This window comes from Salmo salar, chromosome ssa12 (genome assembly GCF_905237065.1).
Source record: "Salmo salar chromosome ssa12, Ssal_v3.1, whole genome shotgun sequence".
Taxonomy (NCBI): Eukaryota; Metazoa; Chordata; class Actinopteri; order Salmoniformes; family Salmonidae; genus Salmo; species Salmo salar.
In genome coordinates, this window is record NC_059453.1 from 99,355,807 (window position 1) to 99,380,412 (window position 24,606).

At 43.1% G+C, this 24,606-nt stretch overlaps 1 protein-coding gene across 1 annotated transcript; it reads left to right on the forward strand.

Annotated features, from left to right (window-relative positions):
- Positions 1 to 2,887: 2,887 nt before the first annotated feature.
- LOC106566248 (mimecan) lies at positions 2,888 to 23,682 on the forward strand. The gene is made up of 6 exons (XM_045691992.1): positions 2,888 to 3,213; positions 12,610 to 12,700; positions 17,434 to 17,598; positions 21,624 to 21,826; positions 22,165 to 22,257; positions 23,223 to 23,682. Exons 1-6 carry the CDS (start codon positions 3,058 to 3,060, stop codon positions 23,391 to 23,393), a joined length of 879 nt encoding a protein of 292 aa, XP_045547948.1. The 5' UTR covers positions 2,888 to 3,057; the 3' UTR covers positions 23,394 to 23,682.
- The last annotated feature ends 924 nt before the right edge of the window (positions 23,683 to 24,606 follow it).

The following is a 24,606-nucleotide window of genomic DNA, read 5'->3' on the forward strand; positions in this document are numbered from 1 at the left end:
CTCCGTTCTACTAGAGCAGTGGAAACCTCCGTTCTACTAGAGCGGTGGAACCTCCGTTCTACTAGAGCGGTGGAAACCTCCGTTCTACTAGAGCAGTGGAAACCTCCGTTCTACTAGAGCGGTGGAACCTCCGTTCTACTAGAGCGGTGGAAACTCCGTTCTACTAGAGCGGTGGAAAGCTCCGTTCTACTAGAGCGGTGGAAACCTCCGTTCTACTAGAGCGGTGGAACCTCCGTTCTACTAGAGCGGTGGAAACCTCCGTTCTACTAGAGCGGTGGAAACCTCCTGTAGCAGCAGCCCTGCCCCTGCTGTGCTGACTAATCGCAATCACTATGAGTCTGGACTGAGTCTGGAGCTCTGGACAGACAGCCCAGCCAACTGCTTTCAAATCAGTCCCTGCTGGCACAGATTTCCCCGGCAGGAATTAGACGAGAGGAGAGAGAAATGATGCTGAGTCCATCCAAATCGGACTGTTTACAGTGAAGTGGGACTGAGGCCAATGGTTATGATTTGATTTGCTACTGACATAATAATATAGATCAGTTGTTGTTGCTGAGGCATTGTTCACTAACGCATGAATAAAACATGAGGGATTAGACATTATGCTGAATTTCAAGCTGATGACTCACGAGGAGCTGAATGGCAGTTTGGTCATGAGAACACTCCTCCCACAGCTTTACAAATATTCTTTGAACTGTATGTTCCTTTGGAATGGCAGTTTCATCCACCGCTCCCATTATCTGCTGATCACCAGTTCTCTTCGCTGTAGATTGTTACACCAGATAATGTGATTTAACCGATTACAGCCTCGAGTCTTCTTGGGTATGACGCTACAAGCTTGGCACAGCTGTATTTGGGGAGTTTCTCCCATTCTTCTCTGCAGATCCTCTCAAGCTCTGTCAGGTTGGATGGGGAGTGTCGCTCCACAGCTATTTTCAGGTCTCTCCAGAGATTTTCAATCAGGTTCAAGTCTGGGCTCTGGCTGGGCCACTCAAGAACATTCAGAGACTTGTCCCTAAGCAACTCCTGCATTGTCTTGGCTGTGTGTTTAGGGTTGTTGTCTGGTGAACCCTTGCCCCAGTCTGAGGTCCTGGGCACTCTGGAGCAGTTTTTCATCAAAGATCTCATATTTCCCTCGATCCTGACTAGTCTCCCAGTCCCTGCTGCTGAAAAACATCCCCACAGCATAATGCTGCCACCACCATGCTTCACCGTAGGGATGGCCAGGTGATGAGCGGTGCCTGGTTTCCTCCAGACGTGATGCTTGGCATTTGGGCCAAAGAGTTCAATCCTGGTTTCATCAGACCAGAGAATCTTGTTTCTCATGATCTGAGAGTCTTTAGGTGCCTTTTGGCAAAGTCCAAGCGGGCTGTCATGTGCTTTTTACTGAGGAGTGGCTTCTGTCTGGCCACTCTACCATAAAGGCCTGAGTGGTGGTGGAGTGCTGCAGAGATGGTTGTCCTTCTGGAAGGTTCTCCCATATCCACAGAATAACTCTAGAGCTCTGTCAGAGTGACCATCAGGTTCTTGGTCATCTCCCTGACCAAGGCCCTTCTCCCCCGACTGCTCAGTTTGGCCGGGCGGCCAGCTCTAGGAAGAGTCTAGGAGGCCACTATGTTCTTGGGGACCTTCATCGCTACAGACATTTTTTGGTACCCTTCCCCAGATCTGTGCCTCGACACAATTCTGTCTCGGAGCTCGATGGACAATTCCTTTGACCTCATGGCTTGGTTTTTGCTCTGACATGCACTGTCAACTGTGGGACCTTATATAGACAGGTGTGTGCCTTTCCAAATCATGTCCAATCAATTGAATTTACCACAGGTGGACTCCAATCAAGTTGTAGAAACATCTCAAGGATGATCAATGGAAACAGGATGCACCTGAGCTCAATTTAGAGTCTCATAGCAAAGGGTTTGAATACTTATGTAAATACATTGTGTTTTTGTTCATTTGCATGAATGTATAAAAAACAGTTTTTGCTTTGTGATTATTTGGGTATTGTGTGTAGATTGCTGAGATGTATTTATTTTTACTCCATTTTAGAACAATGCTGTAATGTAACAAAATGTGTAAAAAGTCAAGGGGTCTGAATACTTTCCGAAGTCACCTGTATAAACACAACAGTACTGGACCCAAAATGGAACCTCCTGGATGGGAGACCAGGTGCTGCTGGAAGTGGTGTTGGAGGGCCAATACGAGGCACTCTTTCCTCTGGTCAAAAAATAAAATCCCAATGCCCCAGGGCAGTGATTGGGGACATTGCCCTGTGTGAAGTCCTGTCTTCGGATGGGATGTTAAACGGGTGTCCTGACTCTCTGTGAAAACTTAAGATCCCATGGCACTTATCTTAAGAGTAGTGGTGGTAATCCTGGTGTCCTGGCTAAATTCCCAATCTAGCACTTCATACCATCATGGCCAGCTAATCATCCCCAGCTTCCAATTGGCTCATTCATCTCCCTCCTCTCCCCTGTAACTATTCCCCAGGTTGTTGCTGTAAATGAGAATGTGTTCTCAGTCAACTTACCTGGTAAAATAAGGTTTAAATAAATAAAATACATTTACGAGAAAGGTTTTTACTTGTGATTGCTCTAACATTTAAAGGCGCCATATTCAATGAGTGTGGGGCCACTCTGCCCCAGGGGCATTGCCTCGAGGTAACCAATGGAATAACAACCAAATTATTAACGTTACAACCACATTTTCCGACAGTCTCCAATCTATCAGTAGGGTAGGAGATAACAGTTTGTATAAACTCACTAGAAGACGGAGTTAAAGGAACATAAATTAGGTTAGTCACAATAACCATAGTGACTAGCAGCAGCAGCAAAGTGGAGAGGGGATCGGATTCCCTCTGTCTAAACTGGCAACCAAGGGGTTAACCATCTGTTCCATAAACTCTCCCATGCTTCAAGAATCCCCTGGAAGATACTTCTGCAGGCTTTAAATACTGATTTGACAAATCACATTTTACACACAGCCTGCCACTGAGAAAATAGCCTACTACTACTAGCCCATAGCTTGCACAACACACCACAGCACAGACACACAGACACGATGGGAACTGTGAGAGTGTTACTCTTCTCCGTTCTACTGTCACCGTGGGTGCTCTCCTTGACTGGGAAACACTTTAACCAGGATTCAACCATCCGACTGGAACAACAGGATGTATTGTTTGATAGAGAAGCTTATCTGGAAGCAAGGAGGTCTAAGGTAGGCTTATAAGATGTATTTTTATATCAGTTTTCTTTTCCAGTATTGAAAATAATGCCAAGAGTGTGCATTGCTGTCGTTAAGGCAAAGGGGTGGCTACTTTGAAGAATCTCAAACATAAAACATAATTTTGATTTGTTTAACACTTTTTTTGGTTACTACATGATTCCATATGTGTTATTTCATAGTTTTGATGTCTTCACTATTATTCTACAATGTAGAAAATAGTAAAAAAAAAAAATTAAAAATGGAATGACTGGTACTGTGTGTGTGTGTGTGTATGTACATATATATATATACTATGTAATTAGAGGCTAATAATTACATAACCAGTTGCTTGATTTATACTTTGAAAACTAATAATCTACTTTCCTTCGAACATTCAATTTGTTTTAGTTGTATGCAAACGTTGTTTTATTTATGCGTTAGTGAACAATGCCTCAGCAATAACAACTGATCTATATTATTATGTCAGTAGCAAATCAAATCATAACCATTGGCCTCAGTCCCACTTCACTGTAAACAGTCCGATTTGGATGGACTCAGCATCATTTCTCTCTCCTCTCGTCTAATTCCTGCCGGGGAAATCTGTGCCAGCAGGGACTGATTTGAAAGCAGTTGGCTGGGCTGTCTGTCCAGAGCTCCAGACTCAGTCCAGACTCATAGTGATTGCGATTAGTCAGCACAGCAGGGGCAGGGCTGCTGCTACAGGAGGTTTCCACCGCTCTAGTAGAACGGAGGGTTCCACCGCTCTAGTAGAACGGAGGTTTCCACCGCTCTAGTAGAACGGAGGTTTCCACCGCTCTAGTAGAACGGAGGTTCCACCGCTCTAGTAGAACGGAGGTTTCCACCGCTCTAGTAGAACGGAGGTTCCACCGCTCTAGTAGAACGGAGGTTCCACCGCTCTAGTAGAACGGAGGGTTCCACCGCTCTAGTAGAACGGAGGTTCCACCGCTCTAGTAGAACGGAGGTTTCCACCGCTCTAGTAGAACGGAGGTTTCCACCGCTCTAGTAGAACGGAGGTTTCCACCGCTCTAGTAGAACGGAGTTTCCACCGCTCTAGTAGAACGGAGGTTCCACCGCTCTAGTAGAACGGAGGTTCCACCGCTCTAGTAGAACTGAGGTTCCACCGCTCTAGTAGAACTGAGGTTCCACCGCTCTAGTAGAACTGAGGTTCCACCGCTCTAGTAGAACTGAGGTTCCACCGCTCTAGTAGAACTGAGGTTCCACCGCTCTAGTAGAACTGAGGTTCCACCGCTCTAGTAGAACGGAGGTTCCACCGCTCTAGTAGAACGGAGGTTCCACCGCTCTAGTAGAAAGGAGGTTCCACCGCTCTAGTAGAAAGGAGGTTCCACCGCTCTAGTAGAAAGGAGGTTCCACCGCTCTAGTAGAAAGGAGGTTCCACCGCTCTAGTAGAAAGGAGGTTCCACCGCTCTAGTAGAAAGGAGGTTTCCACCGCTCTAGTAGAACGGAGGTTCCACCGCTCTAGTAGAACGGAGGTTCCACCGCTCTAGTAGAACGGAGGTTCCACCGCTCTAGTAGAACGGAGGTTCCACCGCTCTAGTAGAACGGAGGTTCCACCGCTCTAGTAGAACGGAGGTTCCACCGCTCTAGTAGAACGGAGGTTCCACCGCTCTAGTAGAACGGAGGTTCCACCGCTCTAGTAGAACGGAGGTTTCCACCGCTCTAGTAGAACGGAGGTTCCACCGCTCTAGTAGAACGGAGGTTCCACCGCTCTAGTAGAACGGAGGTTCCACCGCTCTAGTAGAATGGAGGTTTCCACCGCTCTAGTAGAATGGAGGTTTCCACCGCTCTAGTAGAACGGAGGTTCCACCGCTCTAGTAGAACGGAGGTTCCACCGCTCTAGTAGAACGGAGGTTTCCACCGCTCTAGTAGAACGGAGGTTCCAGGTTGGAGAACTCCAAAACTGCAGCCCTGCTTCAGCTGCCAAGGGGCCCAACTCCTCCTGCTAAGGGGCTAGAGGTCAGGGTTCACCCAGCCAACAGTTCATGCTCCTTAAATATTAGGTAACATTCCAAAGCTCCAGCTGAACAGAACGCAGGTTGGCATTTATTGATACGACTCATGAAGTCATGCAATCTGATTTTAAACCTAACCCTAACACTGCAAGCCCTAATGCCTAACCCTAACCTTAAAAGGAAGATTCATCCATATGATACCATACTCATTATACTGCCTGTATTTCTGCCTGCTTGAACAGAGAATATCTCAGATACACATGAAACATGACCCCGGGAATCGATATAACATAATACAGAAATGCACAAAAAAACTATACTCAAAATGAGTGAATCGTTCCTTTAAATTAAGACCAAAAAAGCACATTTTAGTTTTCATGATTATTTACAATATAGCCAATTTTACTTAGCAGCTGGCCCATCTAGCGGAAAGCACTGAGTTTTGCCTCCAGGGCTCATGACAATCAGGTTGGTTCCAGTCTGCTGAGCTCCTTTCCAAACAACAGACCTGGTTTAGCTGCCAAGGGGCCAGGATTCAGGGCTCACTCAGCAAACAGTTAACATTCCTATAACTTTGGGTAACATTCCAATGGAGGCCAAATTTAGTTTGGTTGCTGCGGGAGTCTCCAACTGAGTTGAGGTATGAAGCAGTGAACCCCTATCCAAACAGCAGTCCTGTCTCTGAAGCCAAGGGGCCCTGCTTCTCCCCTTGCTAAGAGGCCAGCGCTCAATACTCACCCAGCAAACAGTTAACCTTCCTATAATGTTAGGTTATGTTGGGGTAAGGTACTGTATGTAACCAATGGAGTCCCAATGGAGCAGAAGCAGTCTAGGAACTCACAGCAGCCCTGGTCTGACAGCCAAGAAAACAGTGAACGTTTCTACAACGTTAGGCAACACTCTAACGCCCAATTGAGCAGAACTGAGATTCCAGTCTGGAGTACTCCCATCCAAACATTTGCCAAGGGGCCCTCCTCCTCCTGCCAAGGGGCCAAAAAAGCTCAGGGCTTGAATGTTCCATGGACGTCAGGTAGGCTTAAATTCCAAGGCTCATACCTGGTTCTGAAGCCAAAGGGGCCAAAGCTCAGGGCTCACCCAGAACACAGTTAACATTCCGACAATGTTTAGGTAACATTAAAATGGCGCGTAACTGAGGTTTCTGTCTGGAGAACTCCAAACAGCACCCCTGGCTCAGATACCAGGAGGTCATGGCTCAGGTTCCTGTCTGGAAAACTCCCATCCAAACAGTTCCCCTGGTCCAGATACCAGGAGGTCATGGCTCAGGTTCCTGTCTGGAAAAGTCCCATCCAAACAGCTCCCCTGGCTCAGATGCCAGGAGGTCATGGCTCAGGGACTGGAGGCCTGGGGGAGTAGTTATTTTACCAGACCAGGCAAGTGAACACCTAGACAGAAACAAGTCGTGACTGCTGTGCTCTGCTGGGTTAGGCTCCACACCAGTTCACAACCAGTGGCTAAAAAGTTCAGGGGGAACAGCTACAGTGCCTTGCAAAAGTATTCATCCCCCTTGGCATTTTTTTCTATTTTGCTGCATTACAACCAGTAATTTAAATAGATTTTTAGTTAGATTTAATGTAATGGACACACACAAAATAGTCCAAATTGGTGAAGGGAAATGAAAAAAATAACTTAAAAAAAATATTAAAATTACAAATGGAAAAGTGGTGCATGCATATATATTCACCCCCTTTGCTATGAAGCCCCTAAATAAGATCTGGTGCAACCAATTACCTTCAGAAGTCACATAATTAATTAGATTGTACACAGGTGGATTTTATTTAAGTGTCACATGACATGATCTCAGTTATATATATATATATATATATATATATACACCTGTTCTGAAAGGCCACAGAGTCTGCAACACCACTAAGCAAGGGGACCCACCAAGCAAGCTGCACCATGAAGACCAAGGAGCTCTCCAAACAGGTCAGGGACAAAGATGTGGAGAAGTACGTGGAGAAGTACAGATCAGGGTTGGGTTCTAAAAAAATATCCGAAACTTTGAACATCCCACGGAGCACCATTAAATCCATTATTAAAAAATGGAAAGAATATGGCACCACAACAAACCTGCCAAGAGAGGGCCGCTCACCAAAACTCACGGACCAGGCAAGGAGGGCATTAAAACCTCTTCAGCGTCTCATCCCGTTAGCGGGATCAAAATCCAGCGAAAAATCATATCGCCAATTAGCATTAAAAAAAATAATAATAAAAAAAAAAAAGAAGAATTTTTGTTTTTTTGGTTTTATAGATACACCTCTCCTGAATCGACCCACGTCGTCCGATTTCAAAAAGGTTTTACAGGAAAAGCAAATCATTAGATTATGTTAGATGAGTCCATCGTAAAAAGCAGCAACATAGCCATTTTCCGACCAACCACTTGCATCACAAATAACCAAAAAACAGCTAAATGCAGCACTAACCTTTTACAAACTTCATCAGATGACACACCTAGGACATCATGTTACACAATGCATGCATTCTTTTGTTCAATAAAGGTCATATTTATATATAAAAACAGCATTTTACATCGGCGTCTGACGTTGACTAACTATTTTCCCCTCAAATGCGTCCCCGGGAAACAGTGCTACAATTCCCTAAATTACTATTCGAAAACGATTTTTTAAATTTATATTGTCAATCTAACATTTATAGATGAATATCTCTTGAGAACACCTGTCATACCAGATTTTAAATTAACTTTACTGGGTAATCACACTTTGCGATAAAAGGAGATGCGATACTCAGAAAATGAGCTAATATACCGAGCTCGGCGCCATCTTGGAACAATCGCATGTCACATCTCATCTTGTATAATATTGTCAATAATCGCCTACCTTTAGTTGTCTTCATCAGAAAGCACTTCCAGGAATCCCAGGTCCACAACAGATGTATTTTCGGTCGAAAAAGTCCATCCTTCATTTCCATTAGCCTGCTGTTGGTAGCGCGTCCTAGGGCTCTCTCCAAATTCTCTGACGTGCGCAGGGCTGCAGTTTCGGATAAAATTAGATTTTCCCGCCTTTAGGTTCGTTCAAACATGTCAAACGTTGTAAAACATTAATCTTCAGGGCCTGTAACACCAAGAGAGCCAATCAGATTCGACGGGGACGGTTGTAGAGTGTTTTAAAATGTTTCCAAAGGTGGGGGTAGACAGGGCCGCCGGCGTCATAATGGTGATGGCCCATCCCCTGTGACCAATTTCCAATGCGTCTCATTCACTGAGTTTCGACTGTATAAGGCTCAAACCACTGTGAAAAGACTGGCGACATCTAGTGGAAGCAATAGGAAGTGCTCACTGAACCATTGTTAACGGTGTGATTAATAGGGAAAGATGAGAAGTCGAGTCCACAATTCAGAATTCCACTTCCTGGTTCAATCGGTCTCGGGGTTTTGACTGCCACTTGAGTTCTGTTATACTCACAGACACCATTCAAACAGTTTTAGAAACTTTAGGGTGTTTTCTATCCATATATAATAAGTATATGCATGTCCTAGCTTCTGAGTTTGATTAGTAGGCCGTTGAAAATGGGAACGAATTTTTTTCAAAATGCGCTGTGGCGCCCCCTATCCTAGGGTATCCTCAAGAGAAGCAACAAATAGACCAAAGATAACCCTGAAGGAGCTGCAAAGCTCCACAGAGGAGATTGGAGTATCTGTCCATAAGACCACTTTAAGCTGTACACTCCACAGAGCTGGGCTTTATGGAAGAGTGGCCAGAGAAAAGCCACTGATTAAAGAAAAAAATAAGCAACACATTTGGTGTTTGCCAAAAGGCATGTGGGAGACTCCCCAAACAGATGGAAGAAGGTACACTGGTCAGATGAGACTAAAATTGAGCTTTCTGGCCATCAAGGAAAATGTTAGGTCTGGCGCAAACCCAACACCTCTCATCACCCCGAGACACCATCCCCACAGTGAAGCATGGTGGTGACAGCATCATGCTGTGGGGATGTTTTTCATCGGCAGGGACTGGGAAACTAGTCCGAATTGAAGGAATGATGGATGGCGCTAAATACACGGAGATTCTTGAAAGAACCCGGTTTCAGTCTTCCAGAGATTTGAGACTGGGACGGAGGTTCACCAAGTGTTCAGCAACACTTGTGTGATTTAAGGGAAAACATTTAAATGTCTTGGAATGGCCTAATCAAAGCCCAGAACACAATCCAATTGAGAATCTGTGGTATGACTTAAAGATTGCTGTACACCAGCGGAACCCATCCAACTTGAAGGAGCTGGAGCAGTTTTGCCTTGAAGAATGGGTAAAAATCCCACTGGCCGTATGTGCCAAGCATATAGAGACATACCCCAAGAGACTTGCAGCTGTAATTTCTGCAAAAGGTGGTTCTACAAAGTATTGACTTGGGGGGGGGGGTGGGTGAATAGTTATGCACGCCCAAGTTTTCATTTTTTTTTGTCTTATTATTTGTTTGTTTCACAATAAAAAATATTTTGCATCTTCAAAGTGGTAGGCATGTTGTGTGAATCAAATGATACAAAAAAATCAATTTTAATTCCAGGTTGTAAGGCATCAAAATAGGAAAAATCCCAAGGGGGGGTGAATACTTTCACAAGCCACTGTATGGGTAAGAGATTCAGAACTGCTGTAATGCTGCAACTGAAATTCCCAGCAATGGAATAATAGAAACTTCTGGAATAAGAATCTAAACAGCTTTTAGTTAGTTTAACTATAATAAGTGAAGAGTGTATACTCCTGTAAGACACCAAAGGCAAACAATGCTAACAAAAGCTCAAACTTGCTGTTTCTGCCAGATGGCTAGAGAAGCTGGAAGATCACAGTACATCTCTCCAAAATACAGCAACTGTCACAGGCTGTGGAAAGGAGTAGATCACAGTGCAGCGTGTGTGTCGTTCCACATTTTATTTAATCTGTGAAACTATGCAATACATAAAATAAACTGAATAAACAAAACAACAAACTGTGACACAGAGGTGAAACAAACACTACTCAAAAAATAATCACCCACAAAACCCAGATAGAAAAAAAAAACCTAGTTAAGTATGATCTCCAATTAGAGACAACGAGGACCAGCTGCCTCTAATTGGAGATCATCCCAAACAAACCAACATAGAAATACAAAAACTAGAACCTAACAACATAGAAATAGAAGACATAGAATGAATAAACCTCCACTGTCACACCCTGACCTACTCTACCATAGAAAATAACAGCTTACCATGGTCAGGACGTGACAACAACAATCTATGACAGAAACAGTCAGATCTTCAGGGATGCCAATATAAAGTTACTTGGTGTTGAAGTTGCACTTTCTCCCACCATATGACCATATTGATTGTATGTTGTTTTACTCCTCAACTTGTTCTCAACTTGCCTACCTGGTTAAATAAAGGTGAAATAAAATACAAAAATAAAATAATAAATAAATAAAATACTCTCTGTTTATTACCCCTTTACCTACATGTACATATTACCTCAATTACCTTGACTAACCGGTGCCTCCGCACATTGACTCTGTACCGGTACCCCCTGTATATAGCCTCCACATTGACTCTGTACCGTAACACCCTGTATATAGCCTCCACATTGACTCTGTACCGGTACCCCTGTATATAGCCTCCACATTGACTCTGTACCGGTACCCCCTGTATATAGCCCCCACATTGACTCTGTACCGGTACCCCCTGTATATAGCCTCCACATTGACTCTGTACCGGTACCCCCTGTATATAGCCTCCACATTGACTCTGTACCGGTACCCCCTGTATATAGCCTCTACATTGACTCTGTACCGGTACCCCCTGTATATAGCCCCCACATTGACTCTGTACCGGTACCCCCTGTATATAGCCTCCACATTGACTCTGTACCGTAGCACCCTGTATATAGCCTCCACATTGACTCTGTACCGGTACCCCCTGTATATAGCCTCCACATTGACTCTGTACCGGTACACCCTGTATATAGCCTCCACATTGACTCTGTACCGTAGCACCCTGTATATAGCCTCCACATTGACTCTGTACCGGTACCCCCTGTATATAGCCCCCACATTGACTCTGTACCGGTACCCCCTGTATATAGTCTCCACATTGACTCTGTACCGGTACCCCCTGTATATAGCCTCCACATTGACTCTGTACCGTAATACCCTGTATATAGCCACCACATTGACTCTGTACCGGTACCCCCTGTATATAGCCTCTACATTGACTCTGTACCGGTACCCCCTGTATATAGCCTCCACATTGACTCTGTACCGGTACCCCCTGTATATAGCCTCCACATTGACTCTGTACCGTAACACCCTGTATATAGCCTCTACATTGACTCTGTACCGTAACACCCTGTATATAGCCTCCACATTGACTCTGTACCGTAATACCCTGTATATAGCCTCCACATTGACTCTGTACCGTAATACCCTGTATATAGCCTCCACATTGACTCTGTACCGTAATACCCTGTATATAGCCTCCACATTGACTCTGTACCGTAATACCCTGTATATAGCCTCCACATTGTTATTTTATTATTGCTCCTTAATTATTTGTTATATTAAAATATTTTTTTTCTTCATAAATCTGCTTTGTTGGTTAAGTGCTTGTAAGTAAACATTTCACTGTAAGGTCTTCACCTGTTGTATTCAGAGCATGTGATAAATACAATTTTATTTTATTTTATTTCTGGAAAACCTTGGATTATTTGGGAAAGTTAGGGGAATTTTCCTGCCGTAACTGTCCAGTACACTAACAATTCAAACTCAAACGTAGCCCCAACACACAGAGGCAACAGATCAATAGACGCCCAGACCAGCGAGACACTCTCCCAAACCTACGGGACCCCCCCCCCGGACCTACACACAGTGTTATTCTACAGTGTTAATCCTAACAGTGTTATTCTACAGTGTTAATCCTAACAGTGTTATTCTACAGTGTTAATCCTAACAGTGTTATTCTACAGTGTTAATCCTAACAGTGATATTCTACAGTGTTAATCCTAACAGTGTTATTCTACAGTGTTAATCCTAACAGTGTTATTCTACAGTGTTAATCCTAACAGTGTTATTCTACAGTATTAATCCTAGCAGTGTTATTCTACAGTGTTAATCCTAACAGTGTTATTCTACAGTGTTAATCCTAACAGTGTTACTCTACAGTGTTAACCCTAACAGTGTTACTCTACAGTGTTAACCCTAACAGTGTTACTCTACAGTGTTAACCCTAACAGTGCTATTCTACAGTGTTAATCCTAACAGTGTTATTCTACAGTGTTAATCCTAACAGTGTTATTCTACAGTGTTAATCCTAACAGTGTTATTCTACAGTGTTAATCCTAACAGTGCTATTCTACAGTGTTAATCCTAACAGTGTTACTCTACAGTGTTAATCCTAACAGTGTTACTCTATCCTCCACTAGAGAGAAGCAGCAGAGTTGTGGCTGGGAGAGGACTATGACTCCAGCATGGTCTTCCTGCCTGCTGATGAACCAGACGATGCCCCAGCCTCAGGTAAGATAGCTACTTTAGCTTTCTCTGCTTCTTCTCTCCCTCCCCTTCTCCCTCTGTCCATACTGGTCTCTCTCTGCCTCTTCCTCCCTCCCTGCCCTCCTCTCCCCTCCTCCTCCCCTTCTCCCTCTGTCCATACTGGTCTCTCTCTGCCTCTTCCTCCCTCCCTGCCCTTCTCTCCCTCCCCTTCTCCCTCTGTCCATACTGGTCTCTCCCTCTGACTCTCCCTCTCCCCCTGCCTCACTCTCCATCTCCCTCTTGCCCTGCCTCAGTCTTTGTCTCCCTGTCTATCCATGCCTTTCCCTGCCTCTCCCTCTCCCAGACTCACTCTCTTTCCTGATGTACTGCCTAGCTGTGTGGGGTAGCAAAGGGATCAGGGTGGAACACACAACAGCACTAATTGGAAGCTGTCATGCACCACGCCTGCCTGCCTGCCTGCCTGCCTGCCTGCCTGTCTGTCTGTCTGTCTGTCTGTCTGTCTGTCTGTCTGTCTGTCTGTCTGTCTGTCTGTCTGTTTCTTGTCGGCCTGGGAGAGGAACAAACCTGGCTTCAAATACAATTTAAAATCATTTCAATCCTATAGCTGTACTTGATCGATGGTGCAATACAACCAGTACAAGTTTCATAGTGCCCCCCCACACACACACACATCTGGCAGGCTGAAGAAAACTCTGGTCATATTGTTTGCTCTGTACACCAGGCAGCATCGGAGCTTATTAAAAACATGACTTAGAGGAGAGAAACCTCACGACTTGGCTATAGCCTCCATTATAGTACCAGCGGTCCCTATAGCCATTATACCTTGGCTATAGCCTCCATTATAGTACCAGAGGCCCTATAGCCATTATATCCTGGCTATAGCCTCCATTATAGTACCAGAGGCCCCTATAGCCATTATACCTTGGCTATAGCCTCCATTATAGTACCAGTGGCCCTATAGCCATTATATCCTGGCTATAGCCTCCATTATAGTACCAGAGGCCCTATAGCCATTATATCCTGGCTATAGCCTCCATTATAGTACCAGAGGCCCTATAGCCATTATACCTTGGCTATAGCCTCCATTATAGTACCAGTGGCCCTATAGCCATTATACCTTGGCTATAGCCTCCATTATAGTACCAGTGGCCCTATAGCCATTATACCTTGGCTATAGCCTCCATTATAGTACCAGAGGCCCTATAGCCATTATATCCTGGCTATAGCCTCCATTATAGTACCAGAGGCCCTATAGCCATTATACCTTGGCTATAGCCTCCATTATAGTACCAGAGGCCCCTATAGCCATTATACCTTGGCTATAGCCTCCATTATAGTACCAGAGGCCCCTATAGCCATTATACCTTGGCTATAGCCTCCATTATAGTACCAGAGGCCCCTATAGCCATTATACCTTGGCTATAGCCTCCATTATAGTACCAGAGGCCCTATAGCCATTATATCCTGGCTATAGCCTCCATTATAGTACCAGAGGCCCCTATAGCCATTATACCTTGGCTATAGCCTCCATTATAGTACCAGAGGCCCCTATAGCCATTATACCTTGGCTATAGCCTCCATTATAGTACCAGAGGCCCCTATAGCCATTATATCCTGGCTATAGCCTCCATTATAGTACCAGAGGCCCCTATAGCCATTATATCCTGGCTATAGCCTCCATTATAGTACCAGAGGCCCCTATAGCCATTATACCTTGGCTATAGCCTCCATTATAGTACCAGAGGCCCTATAGCCATTATATCCTGGCTATAGCCTCCATTATAGTACCAGAGGCCCCTATAGCCATTATACCTTGGCTATAGCCTCCATTATAGTACCAGTGGCCCCTATAGCCATTATACCTTGGCTATAGCCTCCATTATAGTACCAGAGGCCCTATAGCCATTATATCCTGGCTATAGCCTCCATTATAGTACCAGTGGCCCCTATAGCCATTATATCCTGGCTATAGCCTCCATTATAGTACCAGAGGCCCTATAGCCATTATACCTTGGCTATAGCCTCCATTATAGTACCAGAGGCCCCTATAGCCATTATACCTTGGCTATAGCCTCCATTATAGTACCAGAGGCCCCTATAGCCATTATATCCTGGCTATAGCCTCCATTATAGTACCAGAGGCCCCTATAGCCATTATATCCTGGCTATAGCCTCCATTATAGTACCAGAGGCCCCTATAGCCATTATATCCTGGCTATAGCCTCCATTATAGTACCAGAGGCCCTATAGCCATTATATCTTGGCTATAGCCTCCATTATAGTACCAGAGGCCCCTATAGCCATTATACCTTGGCTATAGCCTCCATTATAGTACCAGAGGCCCTATAGCCATTATATCCTGGCTATAGCCTCCATTATAGTACCAGAGGCCCTATAGCCATTATATCCTGGCTATAGCCTCCATTATAGTACCAGAGGCCCCTATAGCCATTATATCCTGGCTATAGCCTCCATTATAGTACCAGAGGCCCTATAGCCATTATACCTTGGCTATAGCCTCCATTATAGTACCAGAGGCCCTATAGCCATTATACCTTGGCTATAGCCTCCATTATAGTACCAGAGGCCCCTATAGCCATTATATCCTGGCTACCAGGACAAAACCTAGAGGAAAACTAAAGAAATAGTTAAACCAACGAAAGCAACTTTTGCAACAACAATAGCTAAAGTGCCCTTGTAAACGAATCCAAAATAAATCTTAGAAGTGTCCATGAAAGAGGATGATATGCAGTCTGTTATTATACGTTATAAACCCAAACACAGTTGAAGTCGGAAGTTTACATACGCTTAGGTTTTTATTTATTTATTTCACCTTTATTTAACCAGGTAGGCCAGTTGAGAACAAGTTCTCATTTACAACTGCGACCTGGCCAAGATAAAGCGAAGCAGTTCGACAACATACAACAACACAGAGTTACACATGGAATAAACAAAACATACAGTCAATAATACAGTAGAACAAAAGAAAACAAAAAGTCTATATACAGTGAATGCAAATGAGGTAAGTTAAGGTTATCCAACAGGTTGGATACACTTAGGTTGGAGTTAACAAACTATAGTTTTGGCAAGTCGGTTAGGACATCTACTTTGTGCATGACACAAGTAATTTTTCCAACAGTTGTTTACAGACAGATTATTTCACTTATAATTCATTGTATCACAATTCCAGTGGGTCAGAAGTTTACATACACTAAGTTGACTGTGCCTTTAAATAGCTTGGATAATTCCAGAAAATGACGTCATGGCTTTAGAAGCTTCTGATAGGCTAATTGGCATAATTTCAGTCAATTGGAGGTGTACCTGTGGATGTATTTCAAGGCCTACCTTCAAACTCAGTGCCTCTTTGCTTGACATCATGGGAAAATCTAAAGAAATCAGCCAAGATCTCAGAAAAAAAATTGTAGACCTCCATAAGTCTGGTTCATCCTTGGGAGCAATTTCCAAACACCTGAAGGTACCACGTTCATCTGTACAAACAATAGTACGCAAGTATAAACACCATGGGACCACGCAGCCATCATACCGCTCAGGAAGGAGATGCATTATGTCTCCTAGAGATGAACGTACTTTAGTGCGAAAAGTGCAAATCAATCCCAGAACAACAGCAAAGGACCTTGTGAAGATGCTGGAGGAAACGGGTACAAAAATATCTATATCCACAATAAAATGAGTCCTATATCGACATAACCTGAAAGGCCGCTCAGCAAGGAAGAAGTCACTGCTCCAAAACCGCCATAAAAAAAGCCAGTCTACGGTTTGAAACTGCACATGGGGACAAAGATGGTACTTTTTGGAGAAATGTCCTCTGGTCTGATGAAACAAAAATAGAACTGTTTGGCCATAATGACCATTGATACGTTTGGCGGAAAAAGGGGGAGGCTTGCAAGCCGAAGAACACCATCCCAACCGTGAAGCATGGGGGTGGCAGCATCATGTTGTGGGGGTGCTTTGCTGCAGGAGGGACTGGTGCACTTCACAAAATAGATGGCATCATGAGGTAGGACAATTATGTAGATATGTTGAAGCAACATCTCAAGACATCAGTCAGGAAGTTAAAGCTTGGTCGCAAATGGGTCTTCCAAATGGACAATGACCCCAAGCACACTTCCAAAGTTGTGGCAAAATAGCTTAAGGATAACAAAGTCAAGGTATTGGAGTGGCCATCACAAAGCCCTGACCTCAATCCCATAGAACATTTGTGGGAAGAACTGAAAAAGCATGTGCGAGCAAGGAGGCCCTCAAAACTGACTCAGTTACACCAGCTCTGTCAGGAGGAATGGGCCAAAATTCACCCAACTTATTGTGGGAAGCTTGGGGACGGCTACCCGTAACGTTTGACCCAAGTTAAACAATTTAAAGGCAATGCTACCAAATACTGATTGAGTGTATGTAAACTTCTGACCCACTGGGAATGTGATGAAAGAAATATAATCTGAAATAAATCATTTTCTCTACTATTATTCTGACATTTCACATTCTTAAAATAAAGTGGTGATCCTAACTGACCTAAAACAGGGAATACTTACTAGGATTAAATGTCGGGAATTGTGAAAAACTGAGTTTAAATGTATTTCGCTAAGGTGTATGTAAACTTCCGACTTCAACTGTAGGTTGGGCATCTGAAAGATTCAAGACCCTTTAATGACACAAAAATCTGTCAGTCAATCCATTCACCCACCCATCCATCCATCCATCCATCCATCCATCCATCCATCTTGTGTGTTCTGTGTCTCCAGAGCTGCCCACATGCCTGCTGTGTGTGTGTCTGACCGGCTCTGTGTACTGTGAGGAGGTCGTTCCAGAGATGACTGCTGTGCCCACCCTGCCCAAGGAGACTGCCTACTTCTACGCACGCTATAACAAGATCAACAAGATCACCAATAAAGACTTCGCAGATATCGGTGAGTAGGGAAGTTTCCAGATCCAAAGAAAACTGATTTTTCCAAATGTCCTGGTTGGAGGATCCTCTCCTTGCTAATTTTCACCTGAAGCCAGATATCTGGGATACACCAGGATTTCTAGAAACCTGGGAAGTAATACTACTGGAACATGTCCAATATATATATAATACTACTGGAACATGTCCAATGTATATACACTGCTCAAAAAAATAAAGGGAACACTTAAACAACACAATGTAACTCCAAGTCAACCACACTTCTGTGAAATCAAACTGTCCACTTAGGAAGCAACACTGATTGACAATAGATTTCACATGCTGTTGTGCAAATGGAATAGACAACAGGTGGAAATTATAGGCAATTAGCAAGACACCCCCAATAAAGGAGTGGTTCTGCAGGTGGTGACCACAGACCACTTCTCAGTTCCTATGCTTCCTGGCTGATGTTTTGGTCACTTTTGAATGCTGGCGGTGCTTTCACTCTAGTGGTAGCATGAGACGGAGTCTACAACCCACACAAGTGGCTCAGGTAGTGCAGCTCATCCAGGATGGCACATCAATGCGAGCTGTGGCAAGAAGGTTTGCTGTGTCTGTCAGCGTAGTGTCCAGAGCATAGAGGCGCTACCAGGAGACAGGGCAGTACATCAGGAGACGTGGAAGAGGCCGTAGGAGGGCAACAACCCAGCAGCAGGACCGCTACCTCCACCTTTGTGCAAGGAGGAGCAGGAGAAGCACTGCCAGAGCCCTGCAAAATGACCTCCAGCAGGCCACAAATTTACATTTACATTTTAGTCATTTAGCAGACGCTCTTATCCAGAGCGACTTACAGTAGTGAATACATACATTTCATACATTTATTTTTGTCCTGGCCCCTTGTGGGAATCGAACCCACAACCCTGGCATTGCACACACCATGCTGGCGTTGCAAACACCATGCTCTACCAAATGAGCCACAGGGGGGTGTGTCTGCTCAAACAGTCAGAAACAGACTCCATGAGGGTGGTAGAGGGCCCGACGTCCACAGGTGGGGGTTGTGCTTACAGCCCAACACCATGCAGGACGTTTGGCATTTGCCAGAGAACACCAAGATTGGCAAATTCGCCACTGGCGCCCTGTGCTCTTCACAGATGAAAGCATGTTCACACTGAGCACATGTGACAGACGTGACAGAGTCTGGAGACGCCGTGGAGAACGTTCTGCTGCCTGCAACATCCTCCAGCATGGCCAGTTTGGCGGTGGGTCAGTCATGGTGTGGGGTGGCATTTCTTTGGGGGGCCACACAGCCCTCCATGTGCTCGCCAGAGGTAGCCTGACTGCCATTAGGTACCTAGATGAGATCCTCAGACCCCTTGTGAGACCATATGCTGGTGCAGTTGGCCCTGGGTTCCTCCTAATGCAAGACAATGCTAGACCTCATGTGGCTGGAGTGTGTTAGCAGTTCCTGCAAGAGAAAGGCATTGATGCTATGGACTGGCCCGCCCGTTCCCCAGACCTGAATCCAATTGAGCACATCTGGGACATCATGTCTCGCTCCATCCACCAACGCCACGTTGCACCACAGACTGTCCAGGAGTTGGCGGATGCTTTAGTCCAGGTCTGGGAGGGGATCCCTCAGGAGACCATCCGCCACCTCATCAGGAGCATGCCCAGGTGTTGTAGGGAGGTCATACAGGCACGTAGAGGCCACACACACTACTGAGCCTCATTTTGACTTGTTTTAAGGACATTACATCAAAGTTGGATCAGCCTGTAGTGTGGTTTTCCACTTTAATTTTGAGTGTGACTCCAAATCCAGACCTCCATGGGTTGATAAATTGGATTTCCATTGCTTATTTTTGTGTGATTTTGTTGTCAGCACATTCCACTATGTAAAGAAAAAAGTATTTAATAAGATTATTTCATTCATTCAGATCTAGGATGTGTTATTTTAGTGTTCCCTTTATTTTTTGAGCAATATATATAATACTACTGGAACATGTCCTATATATATATATATAATACTACTGGAACATGTCCAATATATATAATACTACTGGAACATGTCCAATATTTATAATACTACTGGAACATGTCCAATATTTATAATACTACTGGAACATGTCCAATATATATAATACTACTGGAACATGTCCAATATTTATAATACTACTGGAACATGTCCAACATATATAATACCAATGGAACATGTCCAGCATATATAATACTACTGGAACATGTCCAATATATATAATACTACTGGAACATGTCCAATATTTATAATACTACTGGAACATGTCCAATATATATAATACTACTGGAACATGTCCAATATATATAATACTACTGGAAAATGTCCAATATATATAATACTACTGGAACATGTCCAATATATATAATACTACTGGAACATGTCCAATATATATAATACTACTGGAACATGTCCAATATTTATAATACTACTGGAACATGTCCAACATATATAATACTACTGGAACATGTCCATATATATATATAATACTACTGGAACATGTCCAATATATACATATATAATACTACTGGAACATGTCCAATATATATAATATTACTGGAACATGTCCAATATATATATATATAATACTACTGGAACATGTCCAATATTTATAATACTACTGGAACATGTCCAATATATATAATACTACTGGAACATGTCCAATATATATAATACTACTGGAACATGTCCAATATATATAATACTACTGGAACATGTCCAATATTTATAATACTACTGGAACATGTCCAATATATATAATACTACTGGAACATGTCCAATATTTATAATACTACTGGAACATGTCCAATATTTATAATACTACTGGAACATGTCCAACATATATAATACCAATGGAACATGTCCAATATATATAATACTACTGGAACATGTCCAATATATATAATACTACTGGAACATGTCCAATATTTATAATACTACTGGAACATGTCCAATATATATAATACTACTGGAACATGTCCAACATATATAATACCAATGGAACATGTCCAATATATATAATACTACTGGAATATGTCCAATATATATAATACTACTGGAACATGTCCAACATATATAATACCAATGGAACATGTCCAATATATATAATACTACTGGAACATGTCCAATATATATAATACTACTGGAACATGTCCAATATATATAATACTACTGGAACATGTCCAATATTTATAATACTACTGGAACATGTCCAACATATATAATACCAATGGAACATGTCCAATATATATAATACTACTGGAATATGTCCAATATATATAATACTACTGGAACATGTCCAATATATATAATACTACTGGAACATGTCCAACATATATAATACTGCTGGAACATGTCCAATATATATAATACTACTGGAACATGTCCAATATATATAATACTACTGGAACATGTCCAATATATGCAGAGGAACATTCATTCAGGGAAGAAGGAAAGATAACAGATGGACATTTATTGGCCTTGCGGAGGGTCTGTAGACATCTAAGTGCTTCCTTTAGTTGGGCATGTGTTTGTGTTCGTTGATGTTATGTGGGCCCCTCGAGGCCCGGCCATGGACCTTTACTGACATAAGTAGAGGCACATCTGGATTTAAAGCTGGCGAGACGGAATGTCTGGCAAACTCTCTCGGTCTCTATCCCAGTTTTAGATTTACCCTGCAGAAGTTTAAACTCCCAGAAGGATAGTTCTGAATCATCCATATCTCTGTGTGTACATGTGGAAATTAGTCAAAATATTGCATAACTTACTTTATTTATAGATTAACCATTCCCATCAGAGCATGAGGGCTATAGCTTAGCAGTGCTATGTGTTAGATAAAACAGCAATTTCGCAATTTTACAACCTCGGATCGACAATTAAGTTCTATTCTATTCTACTCCAATATATTCTGTAGAGGATCGACCTGATGGGGAACCTGATCTCTGAACTTATGTTCGATTCTGATTCTAGAATTAGAGTATGTTCTTTGTTCTACGTTCTATTTTCCATCTTATCTCCAGTGACTCTGAAGAGAATCGACCTGACGGGGAACCTGATCTCGGAGATCCAGGACGGAGCGTTCTCCAAGCTTACCCTGTTGGAGGAACTCAATTTGGCTGAGAACCATCTGGTCAAGCTGCCCATGCTGCCCGGCAAGCTCACAACCTTCAACGCCAACCACAATCATCTCAAAACCAAAGGGGTCAAGGCCAACGCCTTCAAGGTATGTTTCAGTCTTTTATACTCCCAAGTGGTGTATTAAGATACTCAACAGCAATGTTTCCATCCCACTGGGATCTTTGTCAGGTAAGACGTTGAGTGATTGTGTAGCTAGCTACAATTTTAGCCACCTTGTGTGCTTGACTGTGGCTCGTCAGGTGGCTGATTGGAGCATTTCCAGGACTACCTTCCACTTAATAACATACCCTTGCATGTTAGAAAGGATGGAGTTGTAAAAAGGAATGAGAAATAATCCTTGTATACTGACTATTAAAAGTCCAAGAGGATATTTCAAGATGGATCGTCATCAGCACATTTAATAACGTTGGTGATTTCATGCAGAAACTGAAGCAGCTGGTTAACCTGTTCCTCGGAGACAATGAGCTGGAGGCCGTGCCAGTGATCCCTGAGAGCGTTCGCATTATTCACCTACAGGTCAGTACCACACACTAGACTCAGACTGGACACTACAGAATGAGTTCAAAACGGCATGCATAGGAGTCTGAGTTTATCCTGACAGGGCTAGCAAAGTTTCAGAAACTTTTCCAAAGTTTCCCACCCAGAAATCTGAGTGCTTTACCTAACTGCTTGACCTGACCAGGAAAAAGTATTGAAATGGTCAAATAGCTCTGCTGTCTTCATGTGTTGGTCAAAAAAGCACTGCTCTCTGAGTGCTGTCTGGGGCATGAGTTTCTCCTGCTCATACATGATCAAGAAAAACTCCTAGAGCAGGGATTACCCTTACCCAGGGATGGGCAACTGATGGCCCAGAACTCTGAACTTACTTTTGAGAGTAAAAGGCCAGGGACGGCCCTGGCTACTTTTAAAATGCATTTAGTGAAGAGAGTTAAAGCTGCAATGTATCACTTTTTGGGCGACTCGAACCAAATTCACATAGAAATGTTATTTTATAGATCTGTCATTCTCATTAAAAGCAAGTCTAAGAAGTGGTAGATCTGTTCTATGTGCGGTATTTCTATGCTTCCCGTTCTCAAGTTTAGTTTTTGCGTCTTTTACTTTCGGTTTTGTCCACCAGCTTCAAACAGCTAAAAATACAATATTCTTGGTTATGGAAAATATATTTCACAGTGGTTTAGATGGTACAATAATTCTCTACACTCTACATTCTCTACACAGTCCTTATTTGTCACATAAACTGACATTTTTGCAACCAGGAAATGGTGGAGCTATTTCTGCATATTGCACCTTTAAGTACTTTAACTGCACAAATAGTTTGATTGCACAAAATAACTTGTCAGCATGTGTAGGTATGGATGTGCGTACGCAGACCCGCGAGCCACTGCGGCCCCACATGATTCACTACCCCATCAAAGTTGCCCATCCCTGTCCTAGAGTAATAATGATCCTGCTCTTCTTCTCTCTTTTCTCTGCCATTACAGAACAACAACATCACTGATGTCACCACCGACACGTTCTGTAATGGCAACAACACGTACTACATCAGACCCAACCTGATAGAGGTGAGGTTGGATGGGAACCCAGTGCTGCTGTCCAAGTCCCCAGACAGCTTCACCTGCCTCAAGTCTCTTCCCGTCGGAAAGTACCGCTAAACAAAAGACTCCCCGGGGGGAAAGGTCTTCTGTAAGGTTGTGAAATTTCGGTAACTTTTCCAAAATTCCCAGGTTTTCCAGAAATCCTAGTTGGAGGAGTCCTAGAGCCTGTTGAGAACAGACGTTCCGCTAGCAGAACGCCTAGCCAACATCCAATGGAACAGCAGGGCGCGAAATACAAACCTCAAAAATCTAATAATTTCAATTTCTCATTATTTTATTCTCTCACTATTTTACAACCATTTTAAAGATACACTTCTCCTTAATCCAACCACATTGTCCGATTTCACAGCGAAAGCAAAACATTAGATTATGTTAGGAGAGTACATAGGCCAAAATAACCACACAGCCATTTTCCAAGCAAGGATATATGTCACAAAAACCCAAAACACAGCTAAATGAAGCACTAACCTTTGACGATCTTCATCAGATGACACTCCTAGGACATCATGTTACACAATACATGTATGTTTTGTTCGATAAAGTTCATATTTATATCCAAAAACAGCATTTTACATTGGCGCGTGATGTTCAGAAAATGTATTCCCACCAAAAACTTCCGGTGAATTTACAAAAATACTCATCATAAACGTTGACAAAATACAATACAATTATTTTAAGAATTATAGATACAGAACTCCTTTATGCAACCGCTGTGTCAGATTTTAAATAGCTTTACGGAGAAAGCACATTTTTCAATATTCTGAGTACATAGCTCGCCATCACAGCAAGCTATACAGACACACACCAAGTTCGGGGTCACCTAAACTCAGAATTAGGATTATAAATATTCTCTTACCTTTGCTGATCTTAGTCAGAATGCACTCCCAGGACTGCTACTTCCACAAGAAATGTTGTTTTTGTTCAAAATAATCCATATTTATGTCCAAATACCTCCGTTTTGTTCGTGCATTCAGGTCACTATCCAAAGGCATAACGCGCGAGTACAATTCGAGACACAAAAAGTCAAAATGTTCCATTACCGTACTTAGAAGCATGTCAAACGTTGTTTAAAATCAATCTTTATGTGATTTTTAACGTAAAAATGCGATTGTTTTCCAACCGGACAATAGCGTATTCATTCAAGGAGAAAAAGAAGGAACAGCGCACTTGCGGGACCGCGCATATCCAATCCCTTTGTCCCCAGGCAGTCCACTCAGTGACTGAGCTCCTATACTCTGCCTAGTTACAGGAGACAGATGAAACAACTTTC